We start from the raw sequence: 24,550 nt of genomic DNA, 5'->3' as shown, positions 1-24,550 counted from the left end.
GGGGCCGCCGGGGCCGCCGCGCTCCCCCTGCGCGGCGGCGCGGCCTCCTGCAGCCCGCCCGCCCTCCTTCCCTCCGCAGCGAGGAGCGGTTCCTGGTCGCCCCGCAAAGCCCGGGCCGCCGCGGTGGCCCCTCTGCCGGAGAACCAGGTCCTGACGGACCACAGCAAGAAGCAGTGGAGGCTGGTGAAGCTCCTGGAGCAGAGCGGCTGCGGGCTGATGTACGAAGGTGCCGTGGGGCCCCGCGCAGCGGCTGGGCGGACAAGGAGCCGAGAGTGGGCCCTTACTTGTTGTCCCGCCAGGAAAACTTTGCCTGGAGGGAGACTCGAGCGAGGAGAAGGAAGGGTTGCTCTGGGGAGTGGCCTCGTGGTGCGGGTACAGAGGTTTGGTGAGGTTTGGGGGCTGCCAGAAGGCGGCCTCACCTTTGGCCCTGCAGCCCTGGCTGTCCTCAGAGATCAGACTGAGGGAAGCGGCGGCAGAACCGCAAGGATGGGGCTGCCCTTGTGTTTCAGGTTGGGGGCTGCCACACCAGGCTTGCATGTCTTAGAGGTCCACAGCAGTTGCCCATGTTTGATGGCAGCTGACTGGGATGTCACTCATCCCTAAAACCACCAGAGTCCGCTGGGAATAGATGCGGTGTAGAGGCGGCAGCGCTCTGCAAGCGTTCTCTGAGATACCAGGGTCAGAGGCTGGCCTGCGCAGTTGGAGTGGCCAGCATTCATACATTGGGTTTGAACTGTTGGAGACTTAAGAACATAGGTGCTAGCATTGACATAAGATCAAGCTGACAGTGGGATTCTCCATTATTTACCAATACCTGAATTGTTACTTCTTCCTCTTCTTGGATTTAGGTTCAAAACCTAAATGGTACCAATGCGGTACTACAGGAGTTCCTGTATTGTAGATATTGTCAATGTTTACAGAATGTCAGTTCAGGATTCTCATCCTGTTTCAGGGCTGAAAGAAACAAGCTAAATCATCTAGGCCACCTCTTAGCTGTTTACTACCTGCTGATCTTTCCTCTCCAGTCTAGTTCTAAACTTCCAAAGGAAAGATTTGGATTGTATTCTCCCTTGTTAACCTGAAAGCGCCATTCCAATATTTTTTTCCATCAGTATGCTTTGCCTGATACTTGGCCTGAGTTTCTATTTGCTTACTTATCTTAATGCCCAGCCTTCATTATGCAACAGCATGCGTCTTAAAAAGCTGTGATGTTAGAAAAAGAGAAAATCAAAATTTCTCTTACAGTGCAGGGCATTTTTTGTAGAACCGCCTTCTGGATGGTGAGCAGCAGATGACTTGTGTATAGCAATGAGTCCAAGAGCAGGAGAAGAGAGACTACCCCAAGGCCCCGTAATGGGTGCAAATCTTTTTGGAGGAAGGTCACATGTAGCTTCAGCATCCATGCAGAGTAGAAGAGATTTTGGCATGTCTCTTAAACTTGAAAAACTGCAAAGTGAGCTGTAATGAATTCTCAGCAAATGAATTTGAGGTACTTTTGAGATTCTGCTAATGATTTGTTCTTTACATATCATCTTCAAAATACCCCACTACTGTAGCTATGCATAGATGCTACTGTGATTTAAGCAGAACTGCACTTGAAGCATGTCAGGGATGCTGTGCTTCTGGAGCAAGGTAAGAATTATTTTGTAGTAATGTGGGAAGATGCCCCCACAGTGGATACTTTCACAAAGACCAAGAGAAAGAAGCAGAGGATAAGTAAAAGTCAGTTGCACAGGCTGTGTTTTGTGGTGCTGTTTTTTTAAGCAACTAACACTGCAAGTACCTCTTTTCTGTGCTCCTGTAACCACATTTGTTCCATCCTTCCACAGCACAGTCAGCATCTGGAACCTGTCCTCAAAAGCAAAGATACTCCCTGAAACTTGTGAGTTTTGATCTGTGTGGGTAAGGAATAGTGTGGAGTGTACTGTGTCTAGGAGCTGACCCATCTGGCTTGTATGACTGGAAGTGTTGGAGGAATTCAGAGAAGATCGTTACAGAGGCCCCCTCTATTTTGAAGTAGTGCGGTCTCATGGAGGATGTACTAGCCTCACTGCCTTCATCACTGTCAGTACGTTTTCTTAGAGAAATAAGGGAAAGAACACCAGAGCTTAGAAGATGAGTACAGCTCCCTGGGAGTCTTTAGCTTGGATTTCGGTAAAAGTTGATTTTACCAATAAAGATGTCAAGAAAATAGATATGAGGATTAAAAAAAAAAAAAAGTCTTCATCCCAGGTGGTTGCCTCTTAGACCCACTAGGCTGTCTGTAATCTCCAAAAACAAATTTAGTAGTATAAGGTTTTTGTTTCATAGACGTAGTATAAAGAAAATTGAGATGTATGACCGGCTTTCTTCATATATGACAAGTGTGCATATATCTTGCTGAAGTCTGAGGGACCTGGAGGTGTTAGAATTTGATGGCTATGCTGAGGTAGTGTTGATGAACCAGCGTTGAGAGACTCTCTGTATTGCCAGAACATGTCTATAAATCACATGGTGATTAAAGTTCTGAGCCAGCTTCCTAAACACTTGCCAGCAACTTGGGTTCTCCAGAAATGTGTTATTTTCAGTAATATCTGTTCTGCTATTGGAATTCAGCTGACTTATTTTCAGTAATTCACAAATTGGAGCAAAAGACTGTTTTCTCCTGTCCATTGTGGCCCTTGGTGGTCGCTCGTGTCTGGGAAAACCAATGAGGACTAATGGTTCTGTGGGGAATCTAGATGTGCCCACTCTTGCAGGCACTTGAAAAGTCACTTTTCTGTTTTATCAGAGAAGAGCCATTTAAGAGGATGGAGAAAGAATACAGTGTTAATGAGAAGGGACAGCTAAATGCTGCAAAAGTAGAACCAGTAGGTGGGAAACTGTAACTAGCTCCATACATAACAGTCCCAACTGCTATACTTTGCAACTCCGGCACCATGTGGCATTTTGCTCAGCAGTTTGCTGACCGCATGCCCCTGCCCTTGCAGTTACAAAGGACTGTAGGAGATAGTGTGGCACACAGCAGCGTTTTGGTTCCTGGGTTTGGTGGTTCAGATTGCTGGTGGTGAGAAAGCACAGCTCTTTGTGGCTCACCAGGCAAGATGTGTAATAAAATTTTCTCTGCAACATGGTCATTTATGTTGTCTGGAGACTGTTGCTCTTCAGCAGCCCTGGCCAATTGTGGGTGGGGCTGATATCAAACCAGCCAGGATATAAAATTGCTGCCTCCTYCCATGCAGAAGAGCATCTGTCCTAAGTTAGCTTGTAGTATCCTGAGTGCGTACACACACCCACACACCCACACACACGCACGCACACACACACACAGACTGTATGCATTTCAGGTTACAGCAGTAGTAAAAAGGCAGTAACATGGGTATAAAGAGATGGATTCTAAGAATTCAATGCATTACCCAGACACTTAGACTGTATTCATGACATTTCCTTTCTTACTTATCTTTTGTTTTCTGACAGTTAAAATAAAGTGGTACAGCTCCGTGTTGGAACTTGCATGTTTGTAGGAATAACGTCATCCATGCTGTGGATAAGAAGGTTGCCTCTGGCTCCTTTTCACAGCTTCAGGATTAGAGCTTGCTCCAGTTTTCTAGATGATCTGTATTGTCTAGGTGATTTTAACCCACTCTAAGTGGTAAGGCTTGAAACATCTGTCTTGAGATGGTCACTTCCTTGTTCCGTGCTGATGCTGGGAGTTTGTGGTTGTTAGATGCAGCATTAGACAGTGAACCAAAAGACTGGAGCTCTGTTCCCAGCTCTGTTGCTGACCTGCTGCTTGATTTTTGGGTTTGTTGCTTTCTTCTTTAAAATGCACAGTGAAGAGCTTGTAGCAATCTAGCCCAAGTCTCCCTTTCTAGCAAGGAAGTGTGTAGCTTAAGTAACATACCTTCATCCCTGTGCTCCCTTTAGGATGTAAAAGATGGCAAGATCTACAATGAACAGAACTTCTTCCAGCGAGCTGCAAAGAAAACCACAGGTTGGTGCTCCTTGGAAGGGTGAGGACTGTGCTGCATGTTAGGAAAATTGGCATCCCTCTCACATAAGCTATGAGACTTTCTCAGAAGTCCAGGCTTAAATAAACTAATTCACTGCTTGGGCTGTGCCAGAGTGCTAAGCAGCTTAGTCAGGTGCCTGCTCTCCCAAGAGCGTCTAGGTACCTTTGGACAGCATGATACTGACATTGAAGCACTTCTCGAAGCTCTCTTGCCCTACCCATGCTCTGTATCTTGATCTCCTTGGTAGCTGCTTAACCCTGCAGCCTGACCTGCCTTGGTTCCCTGGTCTCAGCTGCTGTCTGGCATGTACTTCATTGATCCAAAAACCAGAGTGTGGGCAAGCTGACCGTGTACATGGGCAGGTGTTTGGACAGGGGTGATGGAGGAATTCATGTCAAACCCAGAAGACAGACTTCTGGAAAGACCTTAATCAAGTCCTTCCCAACCCTTTGTATATGATTTGTTTCCCTCCCTCCCGTTCTTGTTTTACCTAGCCCCTCTGCAACCACATGCCTTAGCCTACTCTGGTATTCCCAGCATCTTTTGTGTCTCTTATTCTTGCTCTGTAGTGCTATGTGCATTGACATGCTGATATCCCAAACATTAGGCTGGCATTTATGGTCAAGAATCGGTATGAGAGGGGCTTCTGGTTGTGAGCTGCCCAGGGCAGAGCATGCCTTTGGAGAAAGGGAGTGCAACTCTGACCTAGCCCCTCAGTTCTGGAGCTCCTTAGCAGCGTCTGCACTGCTCTTTCTTGTTCTCTCCCCTTCTAGTGGAGAAATGGAAGAAGCTGCATTCTGTGCCATTGCTGGGTATCCCCGATTGCCTTGGTTTTGGACTCCATGGAGACAACTATCGGTGAGGTGGTTCTGTGCAATGCACAGCTGAGTTCTTTTGCCCATGGCTTGCTTCCTTCCTTGCCCATCTTCCTGGACTTTCCCTCTTCTGTCTTTGCTGTCTGCTGTTCCTTTCCTCACTCTTCCCTGAGCTTGTAACCTTGTGTACTGGTCATTTCCTAACAAGTGGTTTGCCTCTGTCATTGCCTTATTCCCTTCAGTCCTTGTGTTGCTGGTGAAGCCATGGCTTTTGCTGCTTCTGCTCATGCCAGGGGACATCACTGGCCTTTGAACTTAACATAAAGGGAAGACTGTGCAATATGGGGTCAGCATGCCTCCTTTACAAGGAGGTTCTGTTGTCAAAAGTGAGGGAATTTGTGCCCAGGGTAACTTGGAGTTGAAGACGGGCCCAGTCCAGGCAGACTGCTTGATGAGTGTCTGTTGCAGGACTACCGTATCAGGTAGGTACTGCTAAGTGTGAAGTCTTTGTCTGTTGTAGGTTTCTGGTGTTCCCTGATTTAGGGCGAACCCTTCAGTCCATCCTGGATGATGGTTTAAACCTACTGAGGGAGAAGGCAGCTTTTCAGATTGCAGTCCGGCTGGTATGTAGCAAACCTATCCTTTCTAAGAGACTTGTTCAGAAAAGGCCTATAACTTTCTCCCTGACCTTTTAAAGGTGTTAATGGCTATACACATCATCAAATAGGTTGGCTGAGGTCTTTTAAGTAGTTTCTCTTGAGCCTATTAATATGTAATCTTGAGGGAATTTGGGGTAAGGAGAATGAGAGAAACCCTTGACACTTGAAAATTAGAGGCTGTCACACATGGTGCTTGTGAACTCCTCGACACAGCTGCCAAGAGCAGGGAAAGAATGGTCAAGTTCAGTGCTAGCCAGGATGCTGACAGAATCTGTGTGGTTCTGATGTGCTTGCCTCCGCTGTTTACTCCTAGCTAGACTGCCTGGAGTACATTCATGAAAATGAGTATGTGCATGGGGACATCACGGCTGAGAACATCTACGTGAACCCAGCTGACCTCACAGAGGTAGGGAGCAAGAAGAGCAGAAACAGAGCTGTGAGCAAATGGCTGTGAAGGTGGGCTCGCAAAGGAGGATAGAGCGGCACACAAATGGGAAGAAAGGTGCCTGCTCTTGGGCAGGAGGAGCAGTGTGGCCCATGTAGTGCTCAAGCAGGTGCTGTGTGCAGGATTGCAAGGTACATGGTAAGCAGACTTCACACTTGAAGGAATGTTCATGATGCCTTAGATGCCACCATGTGTCTGGCATGAGGAGCAATGACTTCCCCTGAAGGGAAGTTTTAGGCTCCTGCCTGGAGATCTCTCTGGAGAAGGTGAGGTAATGGTGCAGTCTCTGGACTTGGCCCCAAGCAGTAGCACTTAGGTGTTGTGTATTCTTGATGCTTTCTAGGTGACCCTAGCGGGCTACTGCTTTGCATTCCGTTACTGCCCAGGAGGGAAGCACGTGGCTGAGCGTGAAGGCAGTAGGACCCCTCATGAAGGCACAATAGAGTTTATCAGCCTAGATAGCCACAGGGGAGCAGGTGAGTCTGTTGTCTTTGACATAAACCAGTAAAGCTTGTCTAGAACTATTCACTGTGGTAATGCTGTCTGGAACTAGGCCTCCCTGCTGGCATTTCTGTTATTGCTGCTTTCCAGGCATTTACATGCACCTGGAAAACAGTTCCTCTTTGAGCCGTTTCCTCTTACCTCTCCCTGGGCCACTGGTGGGGGACTTGCCAGGTAATTCAGCAGCTGCAGCAAGAGGTGCAGGGATGCTCCTGTTCATCTGGAGCCCTGGCTACTACAGACATGTGAGGAATATAAACAGGGCTGCTTTGTGCAGGCTTAGCAAGAATCTGTTCCAAGACAGACTGGATCCCTGCCCAAAACAGATTTGCAGCAGGCTCTGCTTTGATCTAAAACCAGCAAGAGCTGGAAAGGCATTTAAATGCACCTGTACCTCTCCTGTTTGGGGTGGGACTGTTTTCTCCCGGTGTTCGGTGTCCTTCAGGGGCTGGTGGGTTTTTTTTTCCARCTGTGTGATTTAGCAGGCTCCCAGAAGTATTGTTATTAGGCTCTTGCATTGCTTTAATTCTGCTCTTTGGACTTGCACCCCTTTATGAGGCTGCCTGTGTTTTACAGAAGGGGAACCTAAAGTAGAGACTTCCATGCTGCGCAGTGAGTGCTGAGCTATGGAGAGAACCTAGGAACTGCCTGTGCAGCCAATAGGCAGAACCTAGTGGAAAGGGTTCCTCTGGCCTTGTGATTAATTGGGCTGGAGCCTGTACTCTTTTGTGGAGGAGAGGCACTAACCTGGGCCTAGTCTATTTTTCACACTTGAGTATCTCTTCCTTCCCATCAGGACCATCTCGTCGGAGTGACTTGGAATCTCTGGGCTATTGTCTGCTGAAATGGCTCTGTGGCTTCTTGCCTTGGTCTGATGAGCTGACCAAAATAGAAACTGTGGTGGAGAAGAAGGAAAGGTAAGAAAAATTGTAAACTCTTTTGGGAAATGCTCAGATCAAAGCAGTGAGAGAGGATTTCTGACTGAAGGGAGATCACTCGGTCACAGTATGGTATTGGGATGCGGGTAAATCCATACCACTGTAAAGGCTGACTCTGGAAGCAGTTGGCCAAAACTTTGTCTCCAGCTGAAAGAGTGTTTGAACCCCAATTTCTCCTCCATTCAGAACTTGGCCATCTGAATTCAGCTTTTTTTTGTCCCTACTACCAAAGACAAGCTGTTCAGGTCCCTGCTCCATTGTTTACTGTCTGACAGCACTCTGCATTGATTATTCCAGGTACAAGGGGGATGTGACAGGCCTCCTCCGACTGTGCTTCAGGCAGAAATTGATCCCAGGTATGGGCATGTTCTCTGTGACTGTGGAACTTGGGAAAGGAGGACTGACTATACCTAAAGCTAGAACCTTCTCTGCCATGGTGTGCTAGTCTGGGATGACTTCCAGTGGTGACAAAGCATGACATAGACTGGTTGGCAGGCCCCCTCATGTGAATGAATTCCTTGTTTCACTTTGCTTTACAGCAAAACAAGGGTGGTTGATGCCTGTTATCTGTATTCATGAGCCTTGCTGAAGAGGCAGGTGTTCTGGTGGCTTAAAAAATGCAGGATTTAGGACTAAAGGTCTTTTATCCATCTTGTCTTTGAGCTTCATGATACTGGTCTTTGGTTTGGTTTTCCTCTCTGCAACTGGCCAAGGCAGGTGATCTGTCTACGGGGAAAGTCCATTTGGCAGCCTTGTAAAGATAATTGGGGTTGCTGTGCTGCTCTGTGCAGTTGTGTTCCTCGTTTTGCAGATGCCCTGCAGAGCTACCTGCAGCAAATAACGGCACTAGAGTACCAGGAGAAGCCTGACTATGAAGCCCTGCGGCAGCTCTTGAAGAAGCCACTGGAGAAGATGAGAGCTTCAGCTTATGACTCGGTGGATGTCAAGGTCGTACCCTAAGTAAGTTAAGTTTAGAGTGTAGAAGCACAGTGCACCCCCCCGCCCCCCCCTTCTGTGCTAGAGGGAGTGCGTGAGCAGCACAGCATTGCTGCCCTGCTCCAGTTTCTATTCATAAGCACCTGGGCTGCTGCAGGCAGCATCCATGGTTCTGGAGCAGATGGGCTGAGGACAGAGCAGGGTGTTCTGTGAACTCTCTCCAGGTGAGACTTAGGGGCTCCTCCTGCTGTCCAGGAGAACGCTGGCCTTTCAGAGTTCCCTGTTCTTAAGAGACTAGTCCAGTGCTACACAAGGCCAGGCTTAGCCTATGTCACAGCATCTGTTTCCCCAGATTTTTCTGGAAACAATGCTTGCCTTCTACCTCCAGGGGCAATAAATAAAGGTTGAACAGTCCACAGGGGTGTAGAGATGCTAACAAAAAGCAGACTGTGGGAACTCTGATCCTTAGAAAATGCAGTCAAGGGCCTGGCTTTTTTGCTTTTCCTTTTCAGATACCAGCTTGTAGCTCTACTGGGCACAGTTGCCCTGTTTCATCCATGAGGGTAGCTGCCAAACTTGAAAGGCTAGCTACTGAGTTTTGATACATAGAGACAAATCTATTTCTAGTCTAGAGCTGCATCAGCTAAAGCTAGTGGATAAAGTAGCAGGCCCAGGTACACTGAGCTAACTCCTCACCTAATTTACTCTCATTTCTGGGAAAGAATTGAACAAACTGATTAACATTCCTATTTTGTGCCTTTTTTTCAGATCAAGAAAGCTTGCACAGGAAAAGAAAGTTCAGTTCAAAGCTTTCTGCACTGTTGAGGCCTTTCCAGGAGCCACATCTAACTAACTTTTATCTACCTGTTTTAGAATCAAGAGAGGTTTTTATAGATGGTGTTCTCTGACTTTAATGTGACCTAATGCTGAATCTTGAGCCACTGTTATAACAAGTTCCAGCTAATGTGAAGGCGCTCCTGCATGGCATTGTAAGCAGTAGCTGGGCAGCTACCTGGAGAACTATAATGTAGCCACAGGGAAAGGGCCAAGCTTGGCACAGAGAACCTAAATCAGGGACTTTTTGTAACTATATAGGCAGTACCTTGTTTTGTAATAAACTTTGTGAACAAGCACCCAAGGCCAGTCTCCCTTGGTCAGTCAGCATACTCGAGGCCTTTCTGTAGTTTGTTTTTAGGGATGTTATAGAATTGTGAAGGTGCTTTGAGTCTAGTGTTACTGCTACTCAGTGTACATTCCAGCTGTTCACAGTATTAATGTAAATAGCTTAGAGACAGTTCTTTTTGCAAATTAAGTGTAAGAACTTGCCCAGAAACTATACCTCCATTTAGTATTAACTGTGACTTGTTCAACCCCATTCAGACTTCCAGCCCCCAAATACCACCTCAGTTCTCCAAACCCCCAATTCAGTGAAATGGATGAGTGGGATCCAGGGCTGGCACCCCAGCCATTAAAATAAGACAGGGAACCATCTATTTAAAAAAAAAAGTTTTATAAAAAAAGTCACTACACTGTATCTGAACTGTTGCTGTCTGCCACAGTAATGTCTAAACAAAGGAAGAATCATGGAGTCCAGTTCCAGTGTTAAATTCAGTGACATCTCCTGGAAGTCTTGTACCTTGATATTTTAATACTTGCTACCTGTTCTTAAAGAGGAGGCTGTTCTTTTAACAGTTGCAGGATGAAGCAGCTTTAGCCCAGACTTGCTAGATGGAGGTTGTTGTAGATGGTTTCTTCAAAGCTGTTACCAAGCATGACATTTTCTACTCTGTATCAGTTAAGAAATGCCTATGCTGTCCTTGCAGATTGGAATCCAGTAGTGAGGCTTAAAATAGAGCTTTCAGTAAGTACTATCTGCCCTTATTGCATTGCTGCCTCTGGTTCTAGTGTTCAAGTGTTACTTGTGCTTTACTTGAGGACACACTATTGAAAATAGCAAGGAAGACTGTGCAAGACAGGAAATGAAAAGTCACTGGATGGAGGTGGCGGTTTAACCACACTAGTCCAGCATATACTAACAGTTCACAGAGTTCATATTACTGCTGTATCAGGCAGTGAAGTGTTAAGGCACAAAAGGGCAGTTTTTCAGGTGAGGGAACACATGGCAACTAGGGCCTGAGGCAAATGGGGCTAAAACCATGTGAGAGGTAGGTTTAAAAAAAAAAAAAAAAAACACCCACACACACAACAGAAACAGACCTGCAGAGAACCTTCATATACCTCTTGATTGTATCCGTAAAAAAACCCTTAGATCAGTGCAGCAAGTGGTATATACACAGAATAGGAAAGCACCAGCTGAGTAAGCACCTGTCAAGAAGGATAAGGTAGCACAGCCTCAAAAAGGTCTTTCAAGTGGAAGAGTTCAAGCATAGTGTTACATCCAGTAACCTGGGAACCAAAGCTACTTCTTTTAAAATAGGGCCAGGCCTCACAGTGAAGTAAGGGACATGACAAGTACTCTGCTATCAAGGAGTAACTGGTGAGGCATGATGCAAAATGAACTGTAAATTTCATAGAGAAGGGTCTTAATTTGCATAGGATCAGACGATAGGGAATACTTTAAAAAGGCAGCTATCAAGAAAGGAAGTGGCCCAGAAGTGGGCTACAGAAGCACAGGATAGGTTTGCAGATCATGATAGGCATAGACAGAGTTGAGGGGAGGGGGCACTTCTTGGAGGTATTGACAATTACTACCACCCTGCATGACTACACAAAAATACTGTTTCCAGGAACCCTATAGAAGTAAACAGCATGAAATCAGAGACTTAAAAAGCCCAAGTTCACCCTTTCTTCACTGTGTTCTGCGACATTTTTTCGCTTGACTTGTCTTCTGTCACACTTGCCCCCACTAGGCCTAGCACAGACTGACTGTAAACGTGATTTCAAGTAATGAGGCTGGCATGGCCCCTTGTTCATGGCACTGCCAAGAGACAGTGCTGAGGTAGTTTTGAGAGGTACTCCAAAGCTGCCTTCTACAGGAGATGTAGGACTGGTGCTGTTGACAGAGGAGTAGCCTGAGCTCCTTTCTAGGTTAGGATTTCTTGGGGTGAGATATCCTGGAAGAATACAACTGTGATCTGGCAGCTGAGCCTCACTTAGTGGTACGGTGTGCTCAGACCAGCCTGCAGCTAGGTTATCTTCATCACTGGAGTCTTGACAGCAGTGCTCTGCTGGATCCATATAGACCACAGTTACATCCAGGATTCCACTGGGAGCTGTCACTAGAGGATGATGAAAGAAAAGGTTATCTTTGATTTGGGCAACACCAAGAAGACGTTCAGCATAGGGTAAGAACCAAAAAAGTAGACCTTATGTCGACTTATATATGGAGGGGCAGGGACACAGCTAACTTCCTCATTTAAAACAGGGACATTCCCTCCTCACCCTGTTTGAGCAGATACTATCTAACAACAGTTTAGACAGTGAAAAGCCAGTCACAGTGTTAGCAAAACAAGCAGATACAGCATTCACAACACTGGTCACAGGCAAAATCCTGGAGCAGAACCATTCAGCACAGTTTGAAGTACTCCCCTTAATTCAGAGTTTGGTCCTCTGTCACAGCAGTACCTGAAAACACTCTCACTCAAACTCTAAGCACCCACAAAATCCTTCATCATGTTCTGAAGCTGTATGAAGAGAAAGGATATATATACACCTCTAAAACAGTTTAACATTTAAGACCACTGTAGAAGCAAAGGAGTTTTTCCAAAGTGGTCTTCCTCTAAAAGTTGCCTGAGGAAACAGTTTTAAGCAAAGACAGCTAAAATTTTTAATTCTCCCATCTGCTTTTTGTAAGATTAAAACCCTCACCATCTCCATCTTTCTCGCCTTCACTTTCCTGATCACCTTCATAACCAGAGCAGGAGTCTAAACTCCAGTCCAGAAAATTGTCTAGAAGACTTTCTTCCTGGGTGGATAGCTCAGCCGTGGGTGTAGTCACAAAGCTGCCTCTGTCATCCTGAATGCTGTCTTCCCTCCTCCTGTAGCACACACCAAAAAAAAAAAATCCAGAAGTCCCATATTAAAAGCCGAGTCTTCTTTTCCAGCTCTTTTAAAAGGTATGCCAGTTAAGAATCAGAAGATCATAAAAATTGATCACACTTTAGAATGGAAGTTCAGGACACCAGAGAAGAAGAAAGCCTCATGGCTAATCTTCCCAGACATTTACAGTGATGAGTTTATACTAGCCTTTTAGTTCTCTTTCCAGAGGGAGAGCTAAGGAAAGTCTGAATTTCCACCATATTTGTGTGCAATGGGCTGGGCTCCGGGTCCTCCTGCTTCACACCCAACAATGAACACAGCTGGCTGTAACTCATCATCTTTAAAAAAAAAAAAGACAGTACAAATTAGATCATGCAATTCCCTCTGGCAGAAGGGTGCTGTTTCTCTTTATTTCCTAGAAAAATCCATCATAGCAAGTTCTTGCCACACATACTCAACTATACTGCTTACAGTCCCAGCAGATGAAGTTTAAAAACCCACTGCTTTATTTGCATGTTCTCCAAAAAAATCTAAAGCTAAGAGTTACTTCCCATTATTTGAAGTTTTGTACATCCTGCCATATGGCTAGTTTTGCTCCGAGTGTCAGGCATCACCAAATGAAGGGAAAGAACTAACCTTTTCTTTACCTATTTCTTCATAACGCTCATCTTCAAATCGTTGTTTCACTGCAGTTAAAGACACCTGCCTATAATCTTTTGGGACATCATCATGGAAACTGGAAAGAAAGATTAAAGCCCCAATCTGAGAATGCATTACATGAGACCATGCTAATAACACCTGCCAATTTAAGTACTTTCCCACTGTCCAAGAACATTTTATCTATCTCAGCTTTGTGCTAAGGAAGTTGGTATTTCAGCAACTAGATAGGCCACTTGGTTTCTAAGGCACATGAGCATCCAGTTCCTTTTCTGTTCCTTGAAGTAAACAAGATATTTGCCTTGTAATTTTCCAGAAGTGAGCTACCTTTGCTACTGGAACATTTCCCAAAGTTTGACAATAAGCAAGTCAGTCTTAAGAAAATAGTGACATTTGGCAAGCTGAAACTGCTAGCCTTAAGAAGCATCACATCATCCGTAATGCAGGCCCATTAGCAGTCAGGGAAATAGAAAGCTATCATTGAACTAGAACATATTTAATATTGCCCTAGGCCGCAGTGCCTTGTGATGGGGGGAGAAAAGCTGTTTCCCAAAGCCACCTTCTTCATTTGGAAGGACTGGCTGTATGGATGCAGCATCTCTGGAAGAGTTGGATTCCAACCATTCATGTGCCCTCCCAGAAGAGTTCCAAAGGTTTTTACCATTTTTGGTGGAGGCTTAGCACACACGGCAACAGGTCTTCAAGAGAGAAACCAGTGCATTCAGACAGCTGGCTTGTCCAGGGATGTGCTAGAAAAGAGAGTACATACTATCATTTTGTGAAGCTTGGTAGTGCTGTAATCACACATTTTTTTTAATGGGATAAAGATCATAATCTTCTACAAGCTTATGCCTGTAAACAGCTTATTCAGCTTTAGAATCAGCTCCAAGGATAGCTTTGCCTGCCAAATTGGAGTTATGGCTAGCTATATTGTCTATGCTGTAGAATTAATGGCAGAAACCTTCAGTCCCATTTAAACACTTGTGTTGTATAATGCTAACACTCTGGTTCTTCATAACTATAAAGAGGCAAAACAAGGTGAAGTCATCTCTGTGCTCTGAAGTCTTACACCCATGCCCCTCACCTTCCCCCCTCAAATGACCGAGGCATCTTGCCCAAGTAAGAAAAAAAAGGCTCCCTAAAAGGACAAGTCAGACTCACATGCCATGCTGCAGCTCCACTTCGGAGGCTGTTCCTTACCCTGCTTGTGTAGTATCTTAGCCAGCAGCAGCGCTGCAGCAGCCAGATGAGCTGGGGAATACACACAGAGGCTTGTGTTCAGGAGTGACAGTTCACAAATGAAGCTGTAGAGGTGAAGAGTTCTTCTCTCTAGCGAGACTATGTTTGACAATACTTCTTCATAGTCCACAACAGTAGGTATCTAATACACAAAGGAGAACAGAGGTTGGCAACACAAGTCAAGCACCAAGTATTTACAACACAGCTGTTCCCAGCAGACCCTCTTTTCATTACCTTAGGGTTTTTTTTTTTTTTTAATACTACACTGATATCAAAACACTCCCCAGTAAAAGATTATATGACCTCTGAACTTGAGAGTTAAGTTTTAATCTCTACAGAAAGGCAGACAGTTTTGTATCAGCAGGCTTTTAAATGTGCATAGTCTCCACAGCTCACTGAGAACAGTTCCATCAAAAATAATATCTTAGATGTTACTATGAGGCAGGAAAGGATCCACATTTCACTGCTAACTACAGCAGCGCAACTTCAGTAGCAGCCCAAGGGACTAAGCATTCCATCCACTTTCTAAACTCACCCTTATCTTTCCTTCTAGGGCAGAAATGATCTCACCCATCATTCTGACTAGGTCTTCATATTTGTATGTGTTGTCTGTTAGCCACACAGCTTCCCGTATTGTCAAGATCTCTTTGCTGACGAAACTGCAATATTAAATATTAACAACAATTGACCCCAGAAGAATCTGAATGTGTGCACCTGTGCACTGATTTTTTGGGGGCAAACAAATGCATCCAAGATGACCAAAGAGTTAGACAGCTTTAACAAGTACTTGTTAAGTCATGGATCAGGTAAACTGGGAAAGAAGGAACAGCAGCTCTTTATTTTACCTTTAAGCTGGAACCATTTATTAGAACATTTCTAATTCATCACATTTAGGAAACCTCTCCTAGGTTAAGATGCAAGATATTAAGGGAACTAATACAGAAGAATAATATTCCACCACACCATGCTTGTTTATTCCTGTAAAGTGCAGGTCTGTTCATTTGAGCACAAGAGACTAAACTGGGTAACAATACTGCTGCAGTTGTTCCTTACAGGATTATTCAGGTTAATACTGTGTGAAAGACTAGTTGTTGGTGAAAGGCATTTAAACCTACTCACTGCAATAGATTTTTTTCACATTCAAATATATATTAAGGAAATATTATTTTGCATGCCCTTTGCAGAGACTGGGAATGTTTGTATGTGAACACAGTTCAAGCAGCAGTCAATGTAAAGGGAAACCAAAGGGTCTTTCCAGCACTATTATTAGCAAGGCCAGGGCAGAGTAGGGAGGGTTGGAGGGGGGTGGAAAGAGAAAGGGGCAGGGGGAAAAGAAGCTAGAATGCACAAATGAATTTGAATGATCACAGTAGCTGCCTATGATCATCAGTCATAATCCCTACCGTGTGCAAATGACCATGCAGGCAATTCCCAAAAGTTGGAGTTGAGCCCGGGGTACAGGTCTCAGCTTCAAATAACGATCCACACATCCCACTGTCATGTGAAGGCATAGGCTAGAGAAGTCTTTCATGGTAGCCACTTCTACCAACCAGTCAATCAGGATGTACCTGAATAGGAGAAAGAATCTGCCAGGTTAGAAGCTGTTCAGACCTGGGCTGAACATTCTCCCCATAGAAGTCCCCTCTCCACTGAAGGGTTCCAAACCAAGAAATTGCACCAAAAGAGATTTCAGAAAAACTCCATGTTGCACCAAGATAAGGATTTGCAGCCAGAGGCCTGTTGTGCTCTTAGAGGCCAATGGTCCTCTTAAGTAGTTTGTGAAATGAAATTAAAAGCTAGCCTATAATTAATAGGCACTTGAACAAGGGAATAGGTAGGGGCATATAAATCAGGAGGCTAAAGACCACCAATCTAGAAAACTGGAGAGTAACTATAGGTCCAACAAGTCAAACAGCACTTTTAGTTCTTAGAGAGCTCGTCAGTCTTGACAGTTGCAAGAACTTGCTTTCCAGAAGAGAAAACAAAAAAACCCCCCCACACTTCACATTTTCACTGTAACTCAAAATAAGGGCTCTAATACTTCCTCTTTGCAAAAGTGTCATGTGTTTCTTTAATTGTACATAATGTATGGTAGAAGTACTGTAAAGCAAAAAGTTCCATCTTCCAACACACCACATCCTAGAGTTGTTAGATTTGTTTCCCTTTATARACGTAAAGGCAAACAGACAATGTTTTCTGCTGTGTCACAGGCAGGCATGCCATCTTGCAGGCTTGGCTCCCGGATTTGAGTTTTTACCTCATTGTTTCATTCATTCCTTTCTGCACTGTGAAGATACTTTGCTTGCTGACAGGGAGGGAGGCTTGAAAGATCTGAGACACCATTTCATTGGAAGATTTTGCTTCTAATCCTAGTTGGTTTCCATTCCCACAAGCTTTAGCTAAAGCTATCTGTAGTAGACAGAACACAAAAGAAAATGCTTTTACCAAATGAGAACTAAAGCATCACGGCATGATCCTGTAATTTTCCTGTTGAAAATGGAAACAGCCAACATGACAAACAACTTGAAAGGTAAGGAATAGGTAGTTCTTAGTCTGGCTTAAATGCTGAACAATGTGTCCATTATTTGGGGGCAGGCATTTAATTCTAGCAAAAGATGGATCCTTACGCAGATTGTACCCCAGAAATGCAGCATTTTCAAAAGAGGGTGGTTTGCAGAGAACACACATACACACACATTATTCAGTAATTTTGACCCTGTACCTAACAGGTGGAGTCTATGCTCACAAAAGCATATAAGAGACTGAAGACAGACAGCTTTCCTGGGAAAAGTCAATCTTACCTGTGCTTCCCAGCAGCCCTTTGCTGCATAGTCCCGTAGCTTCCTGAGGCTTTGGAGGTATCTGCCAGGATCTGACATCTACAGAGAGAAATGTAAACGGATTTCAAAAACCATTCCTTTACACCATGAATGGAAGGATTGTAATACTAATATCCAGAGAAAAAACACCGCTTGTGGTTACATGTATTATTTCAGCAACCAGTCTGTTTCTCACCATGGGGACAACATTGTTATTAAGAAACTTGCTTCAGTTCTTGCCCAAGGTCTCTCAGGAAATGAGACAGGTTATTCAGGATTCCAACATATTTATAAACGATGATGTAGGCAGTCTCCCCCCTCCCATTCYCAAGTGAGCAACCTGATCGCTAGCCAGTAGTGACTATGCCTTTAGCAGATTCAGCATAAAGGAACTTCTGCTTGCACCACAGCTTAACTGTTCAGGGACTTACTTATTTTAAACACCAAGGTAAACACCAAGGCTCATTTGTGAGACTTCTTAGTGCTCTCCTTGTTTATGAGGCAGGTAACGCGCGAGGAAGAGCAATGTCTTTCTGCAGTTGTTTATCATACATAACAGAGGTCCAGACGTTACAGTGAAAAATGTTGTTTTGAGACCAAAAAAAAAAAAAATTACTTACAGCAGCCTTTCTGTTACTTTCCCAAAGAAGGTAGGAGCTGTTTAAACAGCCCTGCTTTGAAGATTCTTCAAACATTTCAAGGGATTCTTTTCTTTTTTCTTCATCCTAAGAACAAAAAGCACGATGGTATTTATGCTGTCCAGCCAACTGGGTGCCAGACCTCAAAACTTCAGCAGCTGCAGAACAGCTCCGTACCAAAAGCTATGGTACGGCATCTACGAGTTGCAAGTCCCCTCCAGACTAAAGGGGTGCTACCACATCCACTCAGCGCAGTCATGTGAAGATCCAGGCTCATGAATTAGTTGGCAGTTTTCCTCAGCTAGTCAAAAGCTCTTTAGGTTGCTCACCACTGAAGGCCATTTATTTTGATGCACATTAAGACTGGAAGCCTTCCTTTGAGGTCTGACCACAGTGCAAGCCCATAAGCAGCCAAAATTAATTTCAGTTCTTCTAAAATTGAAGAAACTGAGTTGATAACATTCCTTTAAACAATCCGTAACATATACTCATCAGAACAGAAATTCCTAAGCCACTTGAGCAATACCTTGATAAAAATCAAACAAATGTTCTTGTAAACAGAGAATTAGTATTACCAGAAAAAGTCATTTTCAGAATCAAAGACATTAAATCAGAAACATTGCTCACCTCAAAGAGACTTAAGACCTTAGCCAAGCAGTGGAGAATAGATCCTTTTTGAACCTGAAGAAAACATTAAGATAAAGTTTCACTAAGAAGAAACAAGGAACAACAGTGCGCTTTTTTTTTAAAAAAAAAAAAAACACAAACAATTCCAGACTATGTTTTTGTTTGCCTTTCAATCATTCTTTCACCTTACTTTTCTCAATATTTTGTTATCTTTGAGATAGAAMAGAAAGTCTCATAAGAGACAGTATAGGCCTCTGGCACTCACAACATACCCAGTGTAGTTTGGCTGCAAATTCATTAAAACAATTGATCCATGATCATTTAAGCAGAAAGGGCATAAGAGCTCCTTGGGTAAAAAATAAAATTARAAAAAAAAAATAATTTTTCCAGAAGAGCTAGGTGGAACTACTATGCTATCTTAAAGTCAAGAGCAGAAAGAAATCTTACTTTCTCCAACTGACACTCTGCTTTGAGACTCTCGTAGACCACAGCTTTACAACAGCTTCCACTCAAGGACCAGGGAGGACGAATAAAGAGCCAGATAAACGGGGCTGCGCGCACATTCAAACGCTCCGTCAGACTGAAGAAATGAGATGCCTTTAATCCATTCACTTCTGCACGACCCTCGTCAGAGATGGACACTGAAAAACAACCACCACCCCCCGTTGCCCCAAAACAGTTTAGAAAGGAGTTTATTCACAATATGTTCTTGGCATCTAGTCAGGCCAAGACAGCAACATCACTGCAGACAATAGGATACAATCAGGAAAAGCCTTCCCCTCAGAGCTTTAAAAATCGAGGAGATRGCAAAAGAAGAAAGATTTTACTACAGTCAGTCTGTAGCAACACACAGCCCTAGAACTGGGAGGCATTCTGCAAATACCAGTACTCAGAGCAATGTTAACTCCTGTCAGTGCACAGGACAAAACAGTATGCAAGYCACCTGCCTTGCCAGAATCCTCAGCGAGAAGGTTCCTCCTGTCAATCATCGGTCTCTTTTGTCACACCTAACAGACTAGGTAATCAGTCAAGTCTGATCAGAAGTTTTCAAAGCATGACTTGTAAACAGGAGCACATAAGCTATGCATTGACTAATTTTGTTTTTTTTTTTTTTAAAAAAAACCTTTTGCACCATAATATCATTTAATACCTAACAGGTTAGTGGCCAATGCTTAAGTTTGACTGAAAGATAAAACTGAAGAGGCATGATAATCACATTCTGAAGACAGCAAACTGGCTCTACGCTTCATTGCTCTAGAACCCGAGTACAAGAACATCAGTGTCCAAGGCATAGGAGAAACAAAATGTCAACTTTGACTGGACAACTAGTCTGATCTGCAGCTAGAAATAAGCCTTCAGTTCATCTACACTTCCATCTGTCACACCTTCTCCAAGAGCCCCAAGAGAGGAAGTACAAGCTTCCACACTTACAGCCTTCATTGTACAGGTACGCTATCCCCAGCTTCACAGCAGCTTCAAAGTTACCCTTTTCAGCAGCCCTAAATTGGAATAGAGGGATACTTCAGGTTTAAGTCAATAGGTACTTTCAGGCCCTCATCCTTAGACAAGTTACCACAACGCAGGCCAGGCAGTGAATTTGATGCAGTGTAACAAATGCACTCTACCCACCAGTACACATGCTTCTGCCACAGAAGTTAAGCATAAATTGTGCCCTGGCTTTTCTTGCTGCAACCCTTTGATGTGCCCACATCCAGAACAATTTGAGAATTCTACAGGAACTGTTTTCCAGTCCTGTGTAACATCCCCAATGCCAGAATGCGATAACATATTTTGGTATTCACACTCTCAAGCCAATTATCAGATAGTCGTTAGAAAGAACATTAAATATGCATCAGAGCAGAGGCAACAAAACAATTGGCATGACATTAAAAGTGACCAATACCCTTTAAAACAGAAAGATAAATGGACACTGTCCTTCCTTTTTAAATCAGATTTATCATTATCTATTCAAACTCCAGTCTTAATACAGACATTTACCTATTTTTTCATTAGGTAAAAATACTTTTTCCACAAGAAGTGACTAAATGAACTGGGACTTAGAAATATGGTTATATTCTAGATCCTCTGATTTGACTTGCACATTCATATGGAACAGCCTCCAAGAGCATCAGTAACAGAGGTTTTAGCTAATATGCTACATTCCACCATGGGATACTACTGCATTTCAAGAGAAATAAGAACTTTGGTATATACAACAGGCCATGCTCCAATTAAAAAGACAACAGTTCTAATGTGGATGAGAGTTTAAACATGAACTTAACAATTCTTCATCGCAGCAAGCAGAGACTTCTACGAGTAAGAAAGGACAGTCAGATCTCCCACATACAATAGAAATTGATTCGCATTGGATACCTAGCTTGAAACATCCTCCCCTACAATCATGGACATACCTTGATTCTTAAAAYGCTTACCTTTCAAACATCTTCAGATTGTTAGGAGAAGGCCATATTTCTTGGAAACTCGCACATGCCCAAACACTAGCATGATTATCCACAAGGTATTTCAGATGTGAGTGCACCTGTGGGGGCAGGGTGTGTGTGCATGTAAGAAAGCAATTACAAAAATAAGGGACCAACAGAAAAAGTTCTTCAGCAATCTAACTTTATATAGGTAGCAAATTAACCACAAGTAAATCACAATTGTTTTTCTGACTAAGGCAAAAGCTGCCAAACTGAATTACATTTTTCAGTCACAGTGATCTGGCAGGAGAACTCCCACAGAAAATCTACACAAAACACTCAAATACTGCTGTTCATCATCTTAAACTCAAGTATTGAGAAATAAAACTGCTGTTAGTATGGCAAAAGAATCTGAAGAAAACCAAAGAATATACACAATAGTTAGATTTACTTTGACATGAGGAGCCAGCCTTTCCCATGTCCAGTCCTGGCTCCTAATGGCAGAGGTAAGCCATAGCATGTTACAGAGGGGAAGCGATTAGCAGACTCACAGCTCTGACTGAAAGGATGTCCTCAGCGGGAAGGCCTTTCAGAACATGAAACAGAACATCTTCAGGCAGACTTAACAACGTCAGGACTCGGGGCCGTTTTCTTATCCTTCGCTTTGAAGGGAAAGAAAAACATCTGGAACATCTACAGTGAATTACTGGAAAACAAAAACCCCAAACACCTCAGTTAGTCATGGAACAGGAGGAGGAAAAAAGATGCTATAGAGCGTACACATATATAAACATGTAGATGGGCAGTGTTACCTATTTTACTGCAGCATAGGACACCACTTATTCAAAGACATTAAAAATAAACACATTTAGCATGAAGTGAATGATTTAGCAGCTTTAGCTACAAAGAAGTGAATGATTATTTTAATTAAGCCAAGTGGCTCAGAAGGGGTGACTAGGGCAATTCAGCTCAAGTCCTCTCCATTGAGCAGAATCCCTCTATAATCTAACTTCATCATTTTAATGATTTTAGTTCAACTGTCACTTCATTTACCTCTCCCACATCCTGACTTTTCCTTCTCAATTGATACTAGTCTTCAAAATGCAACCCAACAGGAACTTAAGACTTGCCAAACTAGTTCAAGACAAAAGCCCATCTTTCTAAGAGGCCACTTGTCTGCCACGGACACTTATGGAAGATACTACAGAAGCAGGAAGCACTTTCTTGAAGTTTCAGCACCTCGTAGCATTCAGAGACCAAAGCCTTACCTACACCTTCTGTTGCTGTTAAGGCAGAGTTTACCCTCAATGCATATGTTACTTAACATGAGGCAAAACTGAGAAAAGCATGCAAGTACCACTTGCTGAAAACACACCCCATGGTAGAAAGCCCAATCCTTTTCCATCTGCTGGGAATAGCGCAGTGTTCGGACTGCCACTAAGAGGCTGTCTCTTGCCTGTGCTCAAGGGCCCCAGCACTAGCAGCAGTCTGACTAACAAATGTTAGAAATTCAAATCAGCAAAAGTTGCTAGGAGGAAAAGAGCATGTCCCCCACCTCAAGACTGCAGGTGTAGAGAAGGATCATTCCCACATTACTGGTTGGGTAGGAGGATCCCCCTCAGTTCCCGTGTTATTTCATGCTCTGCCTCCTTCCAGAGCTCCGTCAAGCAGCCACAGAGATATCAGCGTTGCTCATTTCAATGTCAATCTCTTACAAAGGTAGCAGTAACCCACTCAAAACAGAGCTCTTAAGAGCAGCCCATGCAAGCAATAGAGATGCATTTCTGAGACAGAAGAGGGCAGACACGAGGGCTCAAGAAACAAATTCTGAAGTGAAAGTTTCAGTCCCACAACATAAAGGACCACGTTAGGGTCTTCATTAAGGAAGGCTTCTTGCCTGTATTTCTCAAATTAGGCTTCTAAGTCTTGTACAAAGAGATTATATTTGGAAAATGTAATTACTGACTTTCTAAAAAGTGTCATAAAAGATGGACTCCACTAGAGAGCCCATTAATTTGCCACATACAGGGGCCCACATTTTTACCCTACTTCCACTGGTTAATTTCTAATTTGAAGTCTTCTTGAAGCAAATAAAAAAAACCCAGTACAGTCAAAGTAGTAATATAATATATATGGCAAACCACAGCATATTAGCTATGAAGTAAAACAAGTTAGATTCATGCAGTCTCACTAGATTATAAGGTCAAATGCATAAGCTGAGAAGGGTGCAACTCCCAAGTTTTCTTCTCTTCACAATGAAATTAAAAGTCGAAATAGTCAGGGTGAAGATAGATAATTTTAATGAGGGAAGTATTTTTCCTCCATGAAGCTTTTTTTTTCCTCCTCTGGCCTACTCTACTACTTTAAGTGCTTACCATCTCCTGCTAATAACCTAACATGTGGAAAGCCTCATGATCTAGTGCAGCTCTCTGGTTCTTTACATAGAGCTTGAAAGAAAGACTGGAGAAGCAATAAGTTGCATTTATCTTTGAGAAGAATAGAGCACGTTACCAGCTGCAGATGCAATGAATGGAAAAATACATGGGCTGTCCAGTTACATCTCTCCCTCTCTCTATGAGTGTGCTAGATCCATAGAACTGGGAAGCATCCAGATTTATGGACTGCAGAGCCAATGCAGAGGTTATAGATGATTTGTTCAAAGCAAAAGTTACTGCATCAGCTTTAATTACTTTACACAAATTTTTCAGTTGGCAAAGTAAGTTTTACCTGGCTTTTCAGCAGGATTCTTAGGAATAGCCTGCAGATTCCCAAGGAGTCCATAAACAATAGCTAGAAAGCCACTGTGCTAAAACAGGCTTTTGTGCTTGTCTTAGTATATACACACACACTATTAACTCCCTTGGCACTTCAGGTTTAATGGAATAAACCAAACTGATACACTATAGCATCTGCTGTCCCAGTATAGATCTACCTGTTACCTGTCTTTGAATAATAGACTATTGCCATGAAAATAAAAGCCTTTTGACGTGTGCAAGGAAGAATACTACTCTCCTTTGCATCCCCTTTCTGGGGCCACTTTCAGCAGAATTATTGCAATGAAAAAGATAAGGACATCTATACTGGCATGCCAATTACATCCAAATGAACACTGAATGACTCAGGAGCATGGGGTTCTGAGGCAAGATAGGAAACAGAAAAGTTGGTTTCAAAAGCTAGGAAGTCATACGGAGAAATCAGTTTGTTACTTCACAGAATCACAGAACCGTTGTGGTTGGCAGGGACCTTCAGGGATCCTCTAGTCCTACCCTACAGCTCAGAGCAGAGTCAGCTATGGCAGACTGCTTAAGGCTGTGTCCAGATGGATTTTGAATATCTCCAAGGATGGAGACTCCACAACCTCTCTGGACGATGTCTTCCAGTGTTGATCTTCAGAGTAAAAAAGGCTTCTTTCTTCAAAGTTTGTGCCCAACAACTTCATAGCTGTCCTATATGTTATTCCGTACACAGCCCACATTTCTTCACGGCTGGCTTCAAAATGAGAAGCGAAGGAGCGCTGAGATACATCCAGCAGTTACAGACTATTGCAGTGCCTCCAGCAAAAGAGACTAGAAAGCACGAACTCAGGTAAGATACTAAAACATCGATGTCCCAGTAACACGGAAAGCCACGCTTCAGGAATCGTTTCTGCTAAGACAAGCAGGTCTGCAGGGAGAGACCTCCGGAAGAGCTGCGGAGGACTCTGGCCAGAGCCGAGCACGTCCCCAGGGCAGAGCCCGCCCGGGGAGCAGGCCGCACCGCTGCCCGCCCGCCCGCCGCCGCCGGCGCCGTTTGAATTTCCGCGCGCGCCGCAGGGCGTGGAGGGCGGTACGCGGCCCCGCCGCGGCGCCTCGGAGCCCGCGCGGGC

General features: G+C 43.9%; 2 protein-coding genes across 4 annotated transcripts in view; one reads left to right on the top strand and one right to left on the bottom strand.

Annotated features, from left to right (window-relative positions):
• Positions 1–9: 9 nt before the first annotated feature.
• On the top strand, positions 10–10,477 carry VRK3 (vaccinia related kinase 3; the record flags this gene model as incomplete). Its single annotated transcript, XM_026079179.1, has 11 exons — positions 10–226; positions 1,830–1,882; positions 3,907–3,973; positions 4,766–4,850; positions 5,328–5,430; positions 5,780–5,872; positions 6,255–6,387; positions 7,209–7,329; positions 7,648–7,706; positions 8,162–8,310; positions 9,055–10,477. Coding segments are annotated over 10 exons (1,080 nt in total), but the record flags the coding sequence as incomplete, so codon positions are not given.
• CCNF (cyclin F) overlaps positions 9,778–24,550 on the bottom strand; it is a 15,102-nt gene continuing 329 nt past the window's right edge. Inside the window, exons 1-17 of one of the 3 annotated variants that reach the window (XM_026079208.1) lie at positions 22,241–22,267; positions 21,237–21,391; positions 20,698–20,804; positions 19,697–19,764; positions 18,713–18,906; positions 18,266–18,319; positions 17,621–17,725; positions 16,983–17,060; positions 16,439–16,590; positions 15,585–15,749; positions 14,717–14,840; positions 14,104–14,323; positions 13,604–13,691; positions 12,922–13,021; positions 12,493–12,623; positions 12,115–12,284; positions 9,778–11,525 (exon numbers count right to left, since the gene is read on the bottom strand). In XM_026079208.1, the coding sequence (XP_025934993.1) occupies positions 11,062–11,525; positions 12,115–12,284; positions 12,493–12,623; positions 12,922–13,021; positions 13,604–13,691; positions 14,104–14,323; positions 14,717–14,840; positions 15,585–15,749; positions 16,439–16,590; positions 16,983–17,060; positions 17,621–17,725; positions 18,266–18,319; positions 18,713–18,906; positions 19,697–19,764; positions 20,698–20,708 (2,124 nt within the window). In that variant the 5' untranslated portion in view covers positions 20,709–20,804; positions 21,237–21,391; positions 22,241–22,267 and the 3' untranslated portion in view covers positions 9,778–11,061. Of the gene's footprint in view, positions 11,526–12,114; positions 12,285–12,492; positions 12,624–12,921; positions 13,022–13,603; positions 13,692–14,103; positions 14,324–14,716; positions 14,841–15,584; positions 15,750–16,438; positions 16,591–16,982; positions 17,061–17,620; positions 17,726–18,265; positions 18,320–18,712; positions 18,907–19,696; positions 19,765–20,697; positions 20,805–21,236; positions 21,392–22,240; positions 22,268–24,550 lie in introns of those variants that run through there. The other 2 variants (XM_026079206.1, XM_026079207.1) reach the window with 2 other exon arrangements.

This window comes from Apteryx rowi, unplaced genomic scaffold, assembly GCF_003343035.1.
Source record: "Apteryx rowi isolate R43461 unplaced genomic scaffold, aptRow1 scaffold_494, whole genome shotgun sequence".
Taxonomy (NCBI): domain Eukaryota; kingdom Metazoa; phylum Chordata; class Aves; order Apterygiformes; family Apterygidae; genus Apteryx; species Apteryx rowi.
This window is presented reverse-complemented; position numbering and strand designations above follow the sequence as displayed.